The sequence below is a fragment of the Canis aureus genome, chromosome 33 (genome assembly GCF_053574225.1).
Source record: "Canis aureus isolate CA01 chromosome 33, VMU_Caureus_v.1.0, whole genome shotgun sequence".
NCBI classification, from domain to species: domain Eukaryota; kingdom Metazoa; phylum Chordata; class Mammalia; order Carnivora; family Canidae; genus Canis; species Canis aureus.
In genome coordinates, this window is record NC_135643.1 from 12,318,608 (window position 1) to 12,334,545 (window position 15,938).

General features: G+C 37.0%; 1 protein-coding gene across 9 annotated transcripts in view; it reads right to left on the reverse strand.

Annotated features, from left to right (window-relative positions):
• FAM13A (family with sequence similarity 13 member A) overlaps positions 1 to 15,938 on the reverse strand; it is a 336,858-nt gene that overhangs the window by 42,926 nt on the left and 277,994 nt on the right. For all 9 annotated transcript variants that reach the window (XM_077882856.1, XM_077882855.1, XM_077882852.1 and 6 more), the window contains 2 exons: positions 4,029 to 4,105; positions 3,601 to 3,643 (listed from right to left, as the gene is read on the reverse strand). In XM_077882856.1, coding sequence (XP_077738982.1) covers positions 3,601 to 3,643; positions 4,029 to 4,105 — 120 coding nt within the window. The remainder of the gene's footprint in view (positions 1 to 3,600; positions 3,644 to 4,028; positions 4,106 to 15,938) is intronic.

Below are 15,938 nucleotides of genomic sequence, written 5' to 3' on the forward strand. Positions count from 1 at the left end.
TCTGATAATTTTTTTTGATAATTAATATTAATACTGAGTCTTGATTGGAAAGCCCTTGTCTTCTTTCTCTCTCCATTCTTTTACTTTTTTTTTTTTTTGAAGCAGGATTAAAAAAAGGGAAATTGTCTTTTGTTTATTATGAATGTCTTATTTGTTATCAAAGGTATGCTTCTAAGCTCTTCTAAGCAGAAGGCTTAGAAAGCATACAGAATGTAAAAATATTGCAAAAGAATTGAACACTTCATTAACTTTATACTTCTGACATAAAATGACCTCTTCCAGATAAGGTAATACCTTTCTATGTACTCGATAATTCTTACAGGTTTTGCTTTCTTGATAAAGAGATTAAGTATAAGATTACAGTTTTAATATTCCGGATTTCATACAGAAGCATGATATATTTCCACAGTAGAAAATAACTTATCAGAAGGGATCAAATTGAAGCATAAAGTTTAAGTTCCATTGTAAATAGAACTTTGAAAATCTGTATTTTAGAATCTGTATTTAGAACCTAGAAATTGCTAGTTTTAAGAATGACTTTTCCTTTGGATACTTCCAGTTGTTCACGGAGTTTAAAAAGAAAAGAACAAAGACTTTGGACTCCCAACATATTCAGGGAATAGTACACTAGGCTCTTCCTTATATTAGCTCATTTCATACAGCCCAAAAGGGATATTTTATTAAAATGCCAACCTTTCAGAAACTTCCCCATTGAAATCATATTTTAATTTTTGGCATTTTGAAGGGACTCTTAACTTTTTTTTCACTAACCATCTGAGATCTTGAGCAGATTCTCTTTTTGGGTAAGATTAGTTGATTAAAAAAATTAAAAAGATATGCAAAGACGGGATAAACTCGTTCACTTCTCAACACACGCCTTCAAACAAAAATACATTTAGGGCTGTGATGCTTATTTCATTTTTTAAAAAAGATTTTATTTATTTATTCATGAGAGATAGAGAGAGAAAGAGGCAGAGACACAGGCAGATAGAGAAGCAGGCTCCATGCAGGGAGCCTGACGTGAGATTCGATCCTGGGACTCCAGGATCATGCTCTGGGCCGAAGACAGGCGCCAAACCGCTGAGCCACCCAGGGATCCCCTGTGATGCTTATTTCAAAAGTAAAGTCACGGTCTTGCCTGCATTTGTGTTTGAGCCGCAGCTCCTAAGACTAGCCTCTCTCTGCCTATGTGTCCTTCTAAGGAGCATCTCTGAGACTGTGTTTAATGTTCTACATTCTCATGGAGATGCTAGTCAAAACAAGAGTAAGCACCTTTCCTTAATAGCTGGCATTTGTTGTCTTTATCTTTCATGAGTCTAAGAATTTATAAGGAAAAATTTAAAGGACAGTATTAATGAGAGCCAACTGTCTTCATAATGAAACTGGAAACATTATCAGAGCCATCCATGATGGGCATGCAAATGCCAACTTCTCACTCTGATGCTATAGGAGACGTGAAATAAAAGTAGAATTCCATGAGGGTTCACCACAGTCTAGACTTATTTTTCACCTCTGAAATTTAGGAATTATTTTGGCATTACCAGAACATCAGATTAACTATTTAGGCTGTTTAATAAGTTCTAAAAGTGCTACACGTATTAAATAGTAAACAATGACATCACACCGTCAACAAGAGAAAACAGGTCTTTTTGTGGTCCATCACTAATAATTAAATATACATTTCCTTCAGGGAAAGAAGCACATGCCTTCACGAGGAGAAGCATCATCCCAATCTTGTGGAGTGATGTCTTGTTTTTCTCCTTTGGGGCAGTTGTAAAAGAAAGGTGACACGTAGAGCTTAGGCTGGATTTTAACTCACGGTCTAATTTTATCTCCTAGCTGAACTTATTATGACGACAATGATTATTAATAGTGAAAGCTTGAGGAGTGCCAATGGTAGGCTAGGTGCTGACTGGTGACTGCACATGGCTGACACATGTAAGAATATAGGACCTGGCACCTGGAAGAAGGATTTGAGATTTTTTCCTCCTGATTCATTCACTGTCATGGGAGCTGTCCACAGAAATACCAAGACAAAACTGAATTCAGCACGGATTTTGTTTGGGTGCCACTCAGAATTTATGAGAGTTAATGTTATGAAGTCCATCCACAAAGATTGCTTGGTATCTTTTAATCCCATAAAGGATAATTGGTAGAAAAGGGACTGAACTGAGAAGACCTCTCTAGGAGGCTGGCAAAGCAATTTTCTTTAAAGTAATGTTCAATGGCATGATGAGTAAGTGCTTGCTGTGAGTAGAGGAAAAAGAGCAGAGAAAGGGTGAAATGAGAAGAAAAATAAAGCGATGCTATCATGGGGAAACTGCTCTGAAAAAACTGCTCTGGTGTCAGGGAAAAAGTGTCAGCTGGTTGCCTGGGTCCCAAGGAAGGAGGCTTAAAGGAGTTGGAAATAAGAGATGAAAGATGTGGCTCAGAAGCTTTGAAGTCAGAAAGAAGAAGCATTCCCCTCCTATTATCCAGCTTGGCCGATGAAGCGTACATGACAAGAACTGAATACAGGGAATATGAGGTGTCCATAGCACTGGTAGGGAGGTGGCCATTCATTCCCAGTAATTTTATGCCAAATTGTACACGAATGTGCATTTTTCTAAGAAGGGGGTCCGCAGCTTTTAGATTCTTAACCCCCTACACATGGTACAATTCTGAGGGGGGTAGGGACTGCAGCTGTTACTGAATCCTAGCCCCTCGCACAGTACCCACCCATGGCAGGACTCCATAGATGCTACTGGGCAACTCTATCAGCGAATTAGGACAATGTCCAATCAAGATCAGGAGTCACTGGGTTCCAGGGAGAGTTCTATGTATAAATGATATTTCAAGGATCAGAATTCAAGAACAGGTTGAAAAAAAACCTTTAAATCTGACCAGAGGGAAAACTGATAAAAATACTGAAAGTGGAGTTGGAAGCATTTGGAAGTATATTACACACACATGAATGAAAATGGGGTTGTGCACTTGGAAGAATATTACACACACACATGAATGAAAATGGGGTTGAGCACACTGAATGGAAGACAGAGTTGGGAGCAAGGGAAGTCATGCTGTAGGTCAGCATGGCCATATCCTCAGAAAATGAGGAAGACAGGAAATAACTGGAAATTTAAGATGTAGACAACATAAGGGAGTTAGGTATTTTTTTCCTCTATGGTTTACTTGAGACAAAACTCAGAAAACAAATTGGGTTTAGCAACTCACATGAAGTTTATCTTAATTTGAAAATTAATGAGATAAATCTCTGTGACGGATCCACTAAATCATTACCTATTTATTTCAATCACTTAAAAAAGGCATAAAAATATGGAAAATTAAACCAGTAGCTTTGACTTTTTGTTTCATTTTATGGAAAATCTAAAAGGAAATCTCTATGCTACTGAAGTTTCTCTTTGCAAGCAAAATAAAAACAAAAGTATAGAGTTCTTAGAATTTCTCAAAGAATCTTTATGTCGCAGTATTTGCCTTTCTGACCAATCACAGTCCTGTCACTTAATCTCATTATCTCTTATCGATAGGCTAATAATGCTTCACGTGTGCTCCCAGGAATATACGGACAGCCCCATTACCATGATTTTGTTTGCTACTCACCTCAAAATGCGGGGTGTGTCTGCCGTCTTTTTCATTTTCTTTGCTACAAACAGCAGCAGCAACAACAAAATATCATAAAATGTCAGTTTTAGAACAATGCTTTTCATCCAGTGAAATTATGATTTATTTTAAAAGTAGGCTGAGTGGCCTTAAATTAAATTCTTGTAAAATCAAAAACCAAACCAAAACAAAAAATCAAAAGAAAACAAAACCAGAAACACAACCATGAATATGGTTGTCATTAATAGCACGATGGCAGATTTTCTATTCAAAGCATTTTCCTTTTTATAAAATACTATTGGTAAATATATAGACCTTTAATTCTATTCTTTTTAGTTCTTGTAATGAACACTGTGTTAAGTGAAAAAGAAAAAAAAGAAAGCTATTCATGTTCTTTGTAAGCAATGTGAAAGGAGTGCTAAAATTACCTTTCATCGGACATCAGTTCAACGTCATCAGTCCCAGGCCTCTCATGAGATGCTGTAGAACTGAGGCTTTCCATATTCTGTAACAAAACAAATCATGGTTGCCTAGTAGGAATGGCAAGAAATATGTAACAGCAGATCTTCCTTTATTTAAAATAGAAAAATCAGGGATGCCTGGGTGGCTCAGCGGTTGAGCGTCTGCCTTTGGCTCAGGGCATGATCCTGGGTCCAGGGATGTAGTCTCACATTGGACTCCCTGTGAGGAGCCTGCTTCTCCCTCTGTGTCTCTGTGCCTTTCGTGAATAAATAAATAAATAAAATCTTTTTTTTTTAATAAATAAAATCTTAAAAAATCATAAAGTATAATAGAAAAATCAGATAATATGAAGATATGAACCAATTCTTGTTCTCATATTTCTACCTTTGTTAAAACTAGTAAAATTATGAAAGTTTAGTATATGCTGCTTGCATAAAATTGGATGTTGATTTTATCATCCCTTTAATGAGACTATCTGACACCATCACAGACATGATCATGTCTTTGTTAGGTACATCATCCATACCTTACAGCTAAACATAGCAAAATCCAGACTGTCAGGACATTAGGGTAGCATTAGAACTAGAACCAAGGAATCTGACCTTGAATCTAATCAGAGACCAATGTAATATTCACTGCTTATTTGAAATATTTTCAGGATAAACTGCCAATATAATATGGGATATCATATAACTTGTACCTAAACTGTAAACTATCTGTAAAAATAAATGTTAATTTAAGTACCTTTCTTTCTGTAATAGTCCTTATATCAGCTAAAATTGAAAAAATATAAACAGGAAACTTACTTTGAAGGGCATGTATTTCAGGCTGACCAAGAGGGCTTAATACTTATCAGGAGGCATACCTGTAAGTTTTTGACATGGCCAATGCTTTTTAAATACAATTCAGGTTACTGAGCACATAAGTAAGCCATTCCCATGAAGGAAGATTACAAATAAGCAAACAAGAGCACTTTTACATTCAGTAAACTGAAAAAAAAAAATAGCTGCCCTGGAGATCTGAACTTGAACTTCATTAAATTCTAAGATTCGTATCTGCATTAAAAGGATATTAAGCACAATCCACCTAGTCTATGTCATCAGAAAGACACATTTTGAAGCAACATGTGTTCATCTACGTATTTATAACCTCCCATCATGAAAAATCCTTTACAAAGTAAATCTGATTAAGGTTCACAATAATCCCATGACACTGACATATATAAAAATCTTCCCAAAATAAACACATAGAGTAGAAAACTAATCTTTGGTTTGGTAGATGAATGAATTATTTTGCATTTATGTTGGTTTGGCCAACTTATCTGGAATTCTGAAAACTTAAAACCCCAGGCTCCATCAAACAGTAGAAACAAAGGGAGACACAGCGTAACATAATAGTTACAATGGTGGCTCTAGAGTCAGAATGTTTGGGTTTGAATCCTAGCTCTATCATTTATCATCTTGACCCTACTTGACCCTCAATATCCACATCTGGAAAATGGAGATGGTAGTATTAACATATTAACACAGGTAGCCATGAAGATCAAAGGAAATAACACATGTAAAGCATGTGAATAATATCTGGTACATTTATTTTATATTATTATTATTATTTTTAAAGATTTTATTTATTTATTCATGAAAGACAGAGGGAGGGGGGCAGAGACACAGAGGGAAAAGCAAGCTCCATGCAAGGAGCCTGATGTGGGACTCGATCCTGGGACTTCAGGATCACATCTTGGGCCAAAGGCAGGTGCTAAACTGCTGAGCCACCCAGGTATCCTGATGCTGTCATTATTTCTAAAACTATGAAATTCATGTCCCCCAAAATATTTTACTGCTATTTCTCCAGTTAAGGTGATGTTCCAGACAATGGAAAGAGTGTCTGTGTCTACCATTACTAAACATCAATTTACACACTTAAATAATTTACACAGTTAATTTTAGAATGGATCTGAGAAATAAAAATTATGAAAATATTCAGGTATGTTTATATTTTATAACTCTAAAGTTTGAATTAGAAGAGGCCTCTCTAAAATGCCTCTCCTTAAACCAAAGCATAATTACTCTTATTACCTGAATGTGATCTTCCTGATAAAGGGGGTTATACCTATGACAAAGAATCTTAGTTTGTTCTCATTGGTAATCTTCAGTAGATTATCAAAATCTTTAGTGTAAGATCTAGTGTAATAGTATTAGGTTTTTCTAAACCTCTGAAACATGATTTCCCAGGGAAAGCACAACTCTCTACTCTCATATCATTTTAAAACAGTGTCAATGAGATGCATTTTTAATTATATGCAAATGACTATTTCAGAATAAAGAAAAATCTTCACATTAAGGCTAGGAAATATTCAGAAAGAGAGAAGAGAAAAGTAAACCATAATAGTATTATATAAACTTAGATATTTCAGTAAGAATATAAGATTTTTTTTTCTTCCTAAATAGAAAGAACCAAGATATAATTGCTTATAGATCTTGAGAATTGTAAAAAAAGACAGCTATGTTATACCATGGAAAGCTTTGCAAAAAGCAGCTGTTAAATGTGAGAAAGTCTAGCTGATCTCCAGGGTTAACACCAGTAAGCAGTAACTTGGACTCCCTCTCCCACTGGCTTTTTAAAAAAATGATCCCTATGTTTAAGAACTCCCTAAGGATCTTTTTTTTTTTTTTTTTTTATATAGATGTAATCAACAAAGGGTGACTTTCAATATTGTTCCATATTTCCTTCTAAGGCTTCACAGTAATTCCAACTTTCATGTTGTCCACATATTTGAGACTGTTGAATATCTATGAGCTGCTTTCACTAAAGCAGCATGCAAGCACACAGTGTTTCTTTAGCAGTGCCTTAGCAAGGCAGTTGGGTTGCCCCTATACCTTTTGGAAACAGGAACATGTGAAGAATGTGTTATAACTGGCAACCTATCTCAATTTTTTTCAGAATGAAATAAGGGTAGTAAAGATCTCTGAATACAGTAAAAAAAAAAAGTACCTATTTTCATGGGTGCAAAACATGCTATAAATTCTAACTTCCATTCTTTGCCTAAAGAGAGGGAAGATTAAGATAAAGAAACAGATCAGCCATTCCCTCACTTCACTGAGGTGGGAGAAGGGGAAAATGGAATGTACAGGTCAAAAGAACAGCTGCAACGTAGACTTCCATTGTACCAGAAATTTGCTACTGGACTTTCAAGTGTTCTCCAGTTGTAATAGTACTTGTATTATGAGAAAATATGGACTTAATTCCTTTTGAAGGTTTTGAACTGCTTTATGTTCCAAACACTTCTCTAGGTGTGGTAAAAGAGTAGTTCATTAATGTTTGCATTTATTAAAGGTTAAGGTAATAAAACTCTTATAAAAATGTTTTATTGCATTAATTTTTAATTGGTCTTCTAAACTTAGGATGTTTTAAATAGGTAATTTTAAGACACAGCAAAGAACTATGACTTTAAGAATAATTTTAATGGGGGATCCCCGGGTGGCTCAGTGGTTTAGCGCCTGCCTTTGGCCCAGGGTGTGATCCTGGAGTCCCGGGATCGAGTCCCAAGTCGGGTTCCCTGCATGGGGCCTGCTTCTCCCTCCTCCTGTGTCTCCACCTCTCTCTCTCTTTCATAAATAAATTTAAAAAAAAGAATAATTTTAATAAAATTGCTTCTTGAATTGCATTAAAAAAACAGATCAAGCGTAGTTTATAATCCATAAAATTCTGCTTTGTTTAAATTTTACCAGTGACTTTCAAAACACACAAATGTGCTATAATATAATTTATTTGGATAGTTTTTGGGTGTCAGAGGGAACTGAATTTTAAGAACTACCCTCCTCAATTATAAAAATAACCTCAAATCTAAAAAGAACAAAATCCTTGAAAAAAATTAGCTTTAGACTGTGGAATTTATTTTCAATTCTTCCCCTAGGTCTCTCTCTCTGTTGTGGCATTGAAAGTCAGGCTCAAAACCTGTTTGACCACTGAAGCACTTGAAAACACTTGGAGCAAAAACAAATTTGTCTTCTGAAACTATAAAATGCTAACAAAACCTTTATAGAGGGCACTGAAAAAAATGCTTTCCCTCCATATACAAAAAGCTGAGTCTGAAGGCTGCAGAGAACACTGCTAGTCAAAACAGTTTCATTATCCTAACCTTGAGTTCTTAGAGAAGGAGAATATTTGATATATTCTCATTTATAAAGGATTAATGTGTTTCTTTTTGTATCCTTTCATAATTTTATGTTTTGCCTTAAAACAGCTGTATAACTTAATCCATATTTAAAAAGAACTACAGAGATGATACGAGGATGCTGATAGAAAAGCTTGCTAGCTACCCACCCAAATTCAGTCTAATTTCCTCCTACAGAAATGAAGGAGCCACATGCCCAGGAGCAACACATTCACCAGTCTCTCTTGCAATGAGATAGGACTGCATGACTAACTCCTCTCCAACAGGATGTTGTGTGGCTTGCAGGCCTGGCCAATAAACTACCCCAGCAGGCACATTCCTCAAAGCTCATGCTCTCCTTCTGTGAGCTGAAAAGGAGATGGAAACCACCATGGTTCACTGGATGCTACTTGAGGATGACAGAGAGGAACCTGGCCTGGGTCCCTGAAAAACTGCATAGAGCAAATCCTCTACTCCTCTCTCTGGCCCTCAACTCCTATTTTAGGTTGTTACGGGAGAAGGAACATTTACTGTGTTCAAGATCTTGTGTTTGGGTGTTCTTATTACACAAGTTACCCTAAAATATATGGCAACCATTCATGTGCTCCTTTTTTCCATCACATTCTTTTGATGAGTGCTGAATTCTGCTGGGCTTTAGGGTACAAGGGTGACAGGTGAACCAGACAGACACTGATCCTTGCTATCATGACCTCTGTATTTTGGTTACTGCTGCAACTGTAGTTTGCTACACTGTTAACATTTCCTTTATTTCTAAATAGTTTCTTTCTGAATGATAATGGTAAAAATTGGCAAAACATAAAATTCAAGGTGACCATCACATTCTTTCCTAATTCAATAGTATGCAAAGGAAAGAAATACTAGATGCGTATCTACCCACTAAATATTGATTAGTCCCAACGTGCTCTCATTGGAGCCTTTCTTTTTGCTTATTCCCTAGATGTCAGCTCAGACCATCCCAAGGCTTTAAATGCCAACTGGTGCCAAGGACTTCCAAACTTCTTTCATTTCTCCCCTGAACTCTAGGTTCATGTATCTAGGAGGCATCATGTAACTGCCTACTTGATTCTTTACTAATAAACATCTCAAGCTCAACATTTCCAAATGGAACTTCTGATTTTTCCCCCCTGAATCTGCCCCTTCAATAGTTTTCTCCATCTTTCCAGCTAGCTATTCTAAAGGTCTTGGAGTCATCCTGCACCCTCCTCCTTCTTCACACCCACATCCAGTCTATTAGAAACCCTCTTGTTTCTACACTATCATCCTGATCTAAATCAATATCATCTCTTGCTTAGATTATGTCAATTATTTTGTTTTAGTGTTTTTTTTTGTTTTTTGTTTTTTGTTTTTTTATCCCTTAATACCTCTGGGCTATCCCCCCTTCCCCAGGCTATTCTTAACACAGTTGCTAGAGATTCTTTCAAAAGGTACATCAGATAATGACTTTCTTCTCTTTGATCCTCATCTCACTCAAGGTAAATCCCAAAGACCTAAAAATGGCTACAAAGGCTTAACTGATCAGTACCCTTGCTACATCTTTGACCTCATCTCTTAAAATCCTCCTCAATATTGCTCCAATCACAGTGGCCTCTTGCTTATCCTCAGTAGGCTAAGCTCCTGCCCTCTCTGCCTAGATAGCCTCTCCCCAGATTTCCTAATGGCTCACTCCCTCACCTCTTTCAGGTCCCTGCATAAATCTCATTGAGGCCTGACCCAAGTATCCTCTGTACATCGATCCTACACCTCCCACTCTTCCTGTCTTCTCTGCCCACTTCATTTCTTTCCACAGCATGTATCACCACCTGACTATATATTTTCTTGTGTTTTATTTGATCCTATAAAGAATGTAAAACTTCATGATGGCTGAGAGTGTGTCTGTTTTGATAACCACTGGGTCTTTAGTTCCTAAAAGAGTGCTTGTCATATAGTTTGTTGTATAATTGAAGGAATGAATAATGATAAATCAGTGGCTCACAATATTGGGCTTTTTTACACTGTATGAATACTACCCAGAGAGTAGTATTTGTACTACTACATGTAGTACATGTAGTTTTTGACAGGACCTTTTGCTGAGTGGTACTACACTGAAAACAATGGTTGAAAATTGCTGCATTAGGTAGAGGACTATTTTACAGAGGAGAGGCAGTGTAGGGCTGGGAGCAGGTGCAGATGTGCAGACATGCTGGGTGCTGTTTTGGTATTCCAGGGCAGTTACAACAAGGGCTTAAGTGATGTGATGGCAATACAAAGGGACAACGGGGACCTTCATAACATTTTAAAAGTAGAGTCAACTAAATTTGACAACTGATTAAAAAGCTGGAAGAGGGACTGGGGGCAAGTCCAGGAAATGTCTTAAAAAGGGATGAGAAGATGATGGTGTGATGAGATCAGATGGCTCCCCTGGAGAAAAAGAGATCAAGAAGGGGCAGACAATGAATTTGGTTTTAATGCATTGATTTTTTTTAAGAGGTAGGGGAAGGGCAAGGGAGAAGAGAAAATCTTTAGTAGACTCCCTGCTGAGCACAGAGTCTGATGCAGGGCTTCAGCTCACAACCTTGAGATCATGACCTGAGCTGAAACCAAGAGTCAGATGCTTAACCAATTGAGCCACCCAGGTGTCCCAAACAAGTTGACTTCCTAAGGTGAACTGGGGAAAGTTTCAATCAAATATGGACTTTCAAGGGATCTGTAGAGAGGTAACATCTGACACCATGCAAGTGGAAAAGCTCTCAAGTACAGTGCTGATGGAAAAGAGAAATGAGACAAAATTTGGGGAACATCTATATCTAGATATGCTTTGTGGAAGATGATCCAGTGAAAGAGATGACCCAGAAGAAAGTCACTGTGATTAGAGGACATGGAGAAGTCAGTATCAGATTGAGGGAGAGAGTTTTAAGAAAAAGGGACGAAGTATCAAGCCCCACAAAGACTTAAAGAGTAAAGGACCAAGCAGACGTCAGAGCACAGGGGTGTTTGAAGGCCATTCCCAAACCATGTCCAGTGACATGGAGGAAGCAGTTTCTGCAGAGAATTGGGCATAGAATCTGGGCTACTGGGGTTGATGAGTAAATGCAGACTGTTCAGAACATCTGATGGCAAGTGAACAAAAGAGACTGGTCATCAGAACAGAGAGGGCAGAAAGGGATTTATGTATGAGCTGTGTTCAGTTTTCCCTATCCTTTAGCACATTTAGTTGCTTTCAAATCTCAAAAAAAAATATCCCACAATAAGGTATTAATATTCCTACTTTATGGATGAAGTAACTGAGGATACATAATACGGCCACGTGCGATAGATATTAAGTGATCAAGTTGAAACAGAAACTCAGTCTGACTGCAAGAGCTATGCTCTTTCTTTGAACCCTGCCTGTGATTTCAGAAGGTATTCAGGACAATAAATGTTTATTTATTATTTTTTAAATATTTGAGAGAGAGAATCTCAAGCAAAATCCTTGCTAAGTGTGGAGTCCAACGTGGGGCTCAATCTCAAGATCCTGAGATCATGGCCTGAGCTGAAATCAAGAGTGGGACATGTAACTGACTGAGCCACCCAGGCACCCCTAAATAGATGTTGTTTATAAATAAGAGAGCTACTAGACTATGTATTTGTTTTTTACATAATGACTGCAATGCTTATTATAGAATTAGTATCATATGGAGAACATTTGAAGAACGAGGATGGAGTAACAGTTGCTTCTAATACCACTACCATCATCATAAATTACTTGAGGCACATTTCCTTGCAGTATTTTTTCTTGGGAATGGACATTGTTATATACACTTATATATGCACTCATATATGTATATAATACATACACATATATGTATACATGTATGAATGCATACACTGTAGATACTGCTACATCACCTACTTTTAATAGAGGGAGAATATAGTGGAATCCCAGCTCCACCACTTTTGTGTGACCTGAGACAAGTTGTTTACTCTCCTCTGCCTCATTCTCATGTTTAGAATGAGAATTATAATACTAATAAATTCACCTTTTGCATTATTGGGAGGATTAAAATTGATAATATATACAAAGCACTTAAAATATAACTTGTCAGTGGTTTTTATTTTATTACACAGTTTTCAGAATAATAATTTTATTGAATTGACATACAAATATTGCTTATCTGATCTCACATCTTTGAACATTTAAATTGCTTCTAATTTTCCATGATTATGAAAGCCTTGTGGTGAGCAAATTAATACTGTGGTCTTTTCCATTTTTAAGTAGAACCAAGTGGCAGAAGTACGATTATTGGATAAAATACATGATTACTTATGACTTTTGATTTAAGCTGTTAAATGTGCCCAAGAGAGAAAGCTTTTAGACATGAAGCCTTTTTCTAGGCCAACAGAAATGAGCCAATGAAGAGGAAGCCATGAAAAGTGTGAGTGTATGTATATGTTTGTACACGTACATGGGTGTGGGGTGGGGAGATGGATACAGAAAATAGAATTTGCAAAGATACTTCTTGATTTTAGAGGTTAACGTTAGAAATTAGAAAAACCATGTCATCATTTGAGCAGGTGAGAAGAGAAAATGAGAAAAGTTCTAGAGACATTTTGAAGCAGGAGTGAGGGAAGCTGCTGAAACACAAGCTGGGGGTCTTAGTTCTTCAAAGTAAATCAAGAGACAAGGTTTTCCTTTGAGAATGACTGATGGGTACAGGCATGAACTAGGAGTTTAAAGAGGGAAGAAAAGGTTGGGACCCTGGCAGTAATTAGAGATAAGGCAAAACATTCTAATGTCACTTACTACCACTAATCTTTAAGCTCTGAATTATCTGTAGTCTCTTGGTCTCTGCTGGTCATGGCAGTCTCGAAAGGTGAAATCACAAAGGGGAATATGCCCAGACAGTTCCTACTTTAGAGATTCCAAATCTGCAGGATGCTTTTTTTGGTCTACAGCATATTCTCTTCAGTTGTATTGTGGGCTGGTGTGATCAGTGTGAAATTATTACTCACTGTGTTCAGTTACTCTCTTCTCACTTTCTCTGGAAAATGGCTTTTGTTCTCATCTCTTCACCAAAATTGCTTTTATTAAGTGATCTCCATCATGCTAATCCCAATGATCAAACTCTCACTCTTCTGTTTGACCCATCATCTGACCTTCTGTCCTTGAGATACTTGGTTCACTTGGCTGCTGAGGCACCCAATTCACATTCATCGTCTGTCTTTTACTGTGCTAGTCTCTTAAGTCTCCTCCCCTGGTACCTTCTCATTTCCCCATCTAAATGTTGGTGTGTCTCAGGGTTCATGGTGCCTGAAGTGACTTGTCTTTCCTGTCCACACTCACTCCCTGGGTCATCTCACCTAATATACTGGCTTTAAATATCCTCTAGCTGATGATGACTGTATCTCCAGCCAGGATATTCTCCCTAAACTCTTGGCCCAGAAATCTAGTTCCCTCCCTGGTATGCCCTATTAGATATCTAATGGGCAGTTCGATCTTATGTCCAAAGCTGAACCCAAACTTCCGTCTTCTCTATCTCAGTTAAAGTAACAGCACAAATCTAGTTGCTCAAGCCAAAAACCTTGGAGTTATCTTTGACTCCTCTATTACTTTCATACCACACAGGTAATGTCAGGAAATGTTGTCAATTCTACTTCCAAAACATATCCAGAACCTGTTCACTATGTCATGACTACTACCAATATACTGCTCCAGGAGGGGCTTAGTCAATGTGAACAGTGCTCTGTACAGCCTGCAATATTGCATCCATCCAATTATTGCAATGGATTCTTATCTCACCCAGAATGAAGGCAGAGGCCTCACAATGATGTATGAGGCCCTACTTCATCTGCCCAACCTCTCCCATTACCTCTTTAACTTTGTTCACTCTCTTCTAATCATAATGGTGTCTTTGTGGTTTTTTGAACATTCCAGATCAATGCCTATCTTAGGGCCTTTGCATCTACTGTTATAGTATGGCTTGCTTCTTTACTTTCTCTAAGTCTTTACACTCAAAATGTCAAATTCTTGTAAGGTCTCCTCAGACCATTCTATTTAAAATTGCACCGCCTGCCCCCTCATAATTACTATCCCCATTTCCTGCTTTATGTTTCTTCCTAGTAGTTACCACTATCTAATGTATTTTGTCTTTTACTTACTTATCTTGATTATTGTCTATTTCCCTTACTAGGATATAAGCTTCAGGAGACAGTTATCTTTGCCTGTTTTTCTCACTGCTTTATCCTTAGGATCTGAAATAGTTCCTGGAACCAAGAGGCATATAATTATATATAATCCCCCTACATCCCCGACCCAGCTATGGAAATACATGTTTAGTCAGGGTGCAAAGAACTTGAAGAAGAGTAGGAAAAGGTGTTGGGGGAGAGTTGGGAAAAGTAACATTAGGAGGCTAAAAATAAGAGACAAGTTAAGATGCACAATTAACTTTAGGATGGAGTCTAAATACTTGCTACGTTTCCTGGCTCTGCTTTGTGGTTACCTATGAAGGCTAGATTTTAAAATTTATGGAATATAACAATTAAGAAAGCTCTTAGAGAACACCCTCATTTTAGATGAGTTAAGTTTTTCTTCTGAATTGTGCTGGCAGGTTTTTCAATTATTCACTGAGACAAAGATATGGTCCACTTGGCTCACTTATATTAATAGGCGACATTCACAATTCTGGAATGAGGAAATTGGCAACTAAGGTGAGGGCAAAGCCTCTCACATATAAAAGACCAGAGAACATCAGGCCCTTCCATCCAAACATTTTAAAACACAGAATAGGGCCATAGTTTTATTAAACACATATTCTACATAAATGTACTTTTTTACTTTTATTAGCTATTAGCTTAAATTAGCTAGCTAATTTAAGACACTATTCATGGTGGGGAAAAAATTAATGGGTTAAGTTCATATGAAAAAAGGATTGAAATGGAGATGTACATCTTCTCAAAGAAGTCAATTGTTGGACATTTAGTCATTGTAATCTCTTTGGCAGATAAGCAAAATTATGAGCCAAATAGAGTGCTAATGAAATTGGCACTATTTATTTTATTTAAAATTTACTTTTCCCAAAAATAAGAATTAAGTTAATGTTAAAAGGATTTAATGTGTGTACTGGTTTCAAAGCTTACATTCTTTATTTGGAGTGTATCAGATATGGGCCTAAGGTAGGTGATTGCTTCTGCCCCTTCTAGCTGGTCACTTTACTTGTAGAAACAGAGTATCAAGACATTTGGATGGAAAAAAGGAAAGTAACATGTTCCCCTGGATTTGCATTTATCTATATTTCAATTAGGGCAAAAGTGGGAATCTTCTCTGAGCACATGCAGAAATTGACAACAGAAAACAGGTAGCCCGTAAGTTTACTAAATATTTAGAAAATCCAGCAAGGAGCTAAAAGCTGGTGAGAGATAAAATAGATCAGAGTATTTACACATTGAAGAGTAAGAATGGACATTACCTACTTTTATTATGGAGACTCCAGCTCATGTTATGCTATAAATTTTAACTTCAGTTTTTGTTGTTGTTAAATTTTTTAAAACTAAAGGGACTAAGCAGACAGACTTTGGTGTTCACTTCTCAAAGAAACTGTAGTATACACAGACAAGGATGATGTATACTAACAGTTAAATGGAATAAATATTTAGCTATTGACAGAAACCACTTGTAATAACTTACATATCAAATCAATGATCCAGGCAGGATTCAAGTCTGAGATAACTCTGTAAGAGGATGATCTTT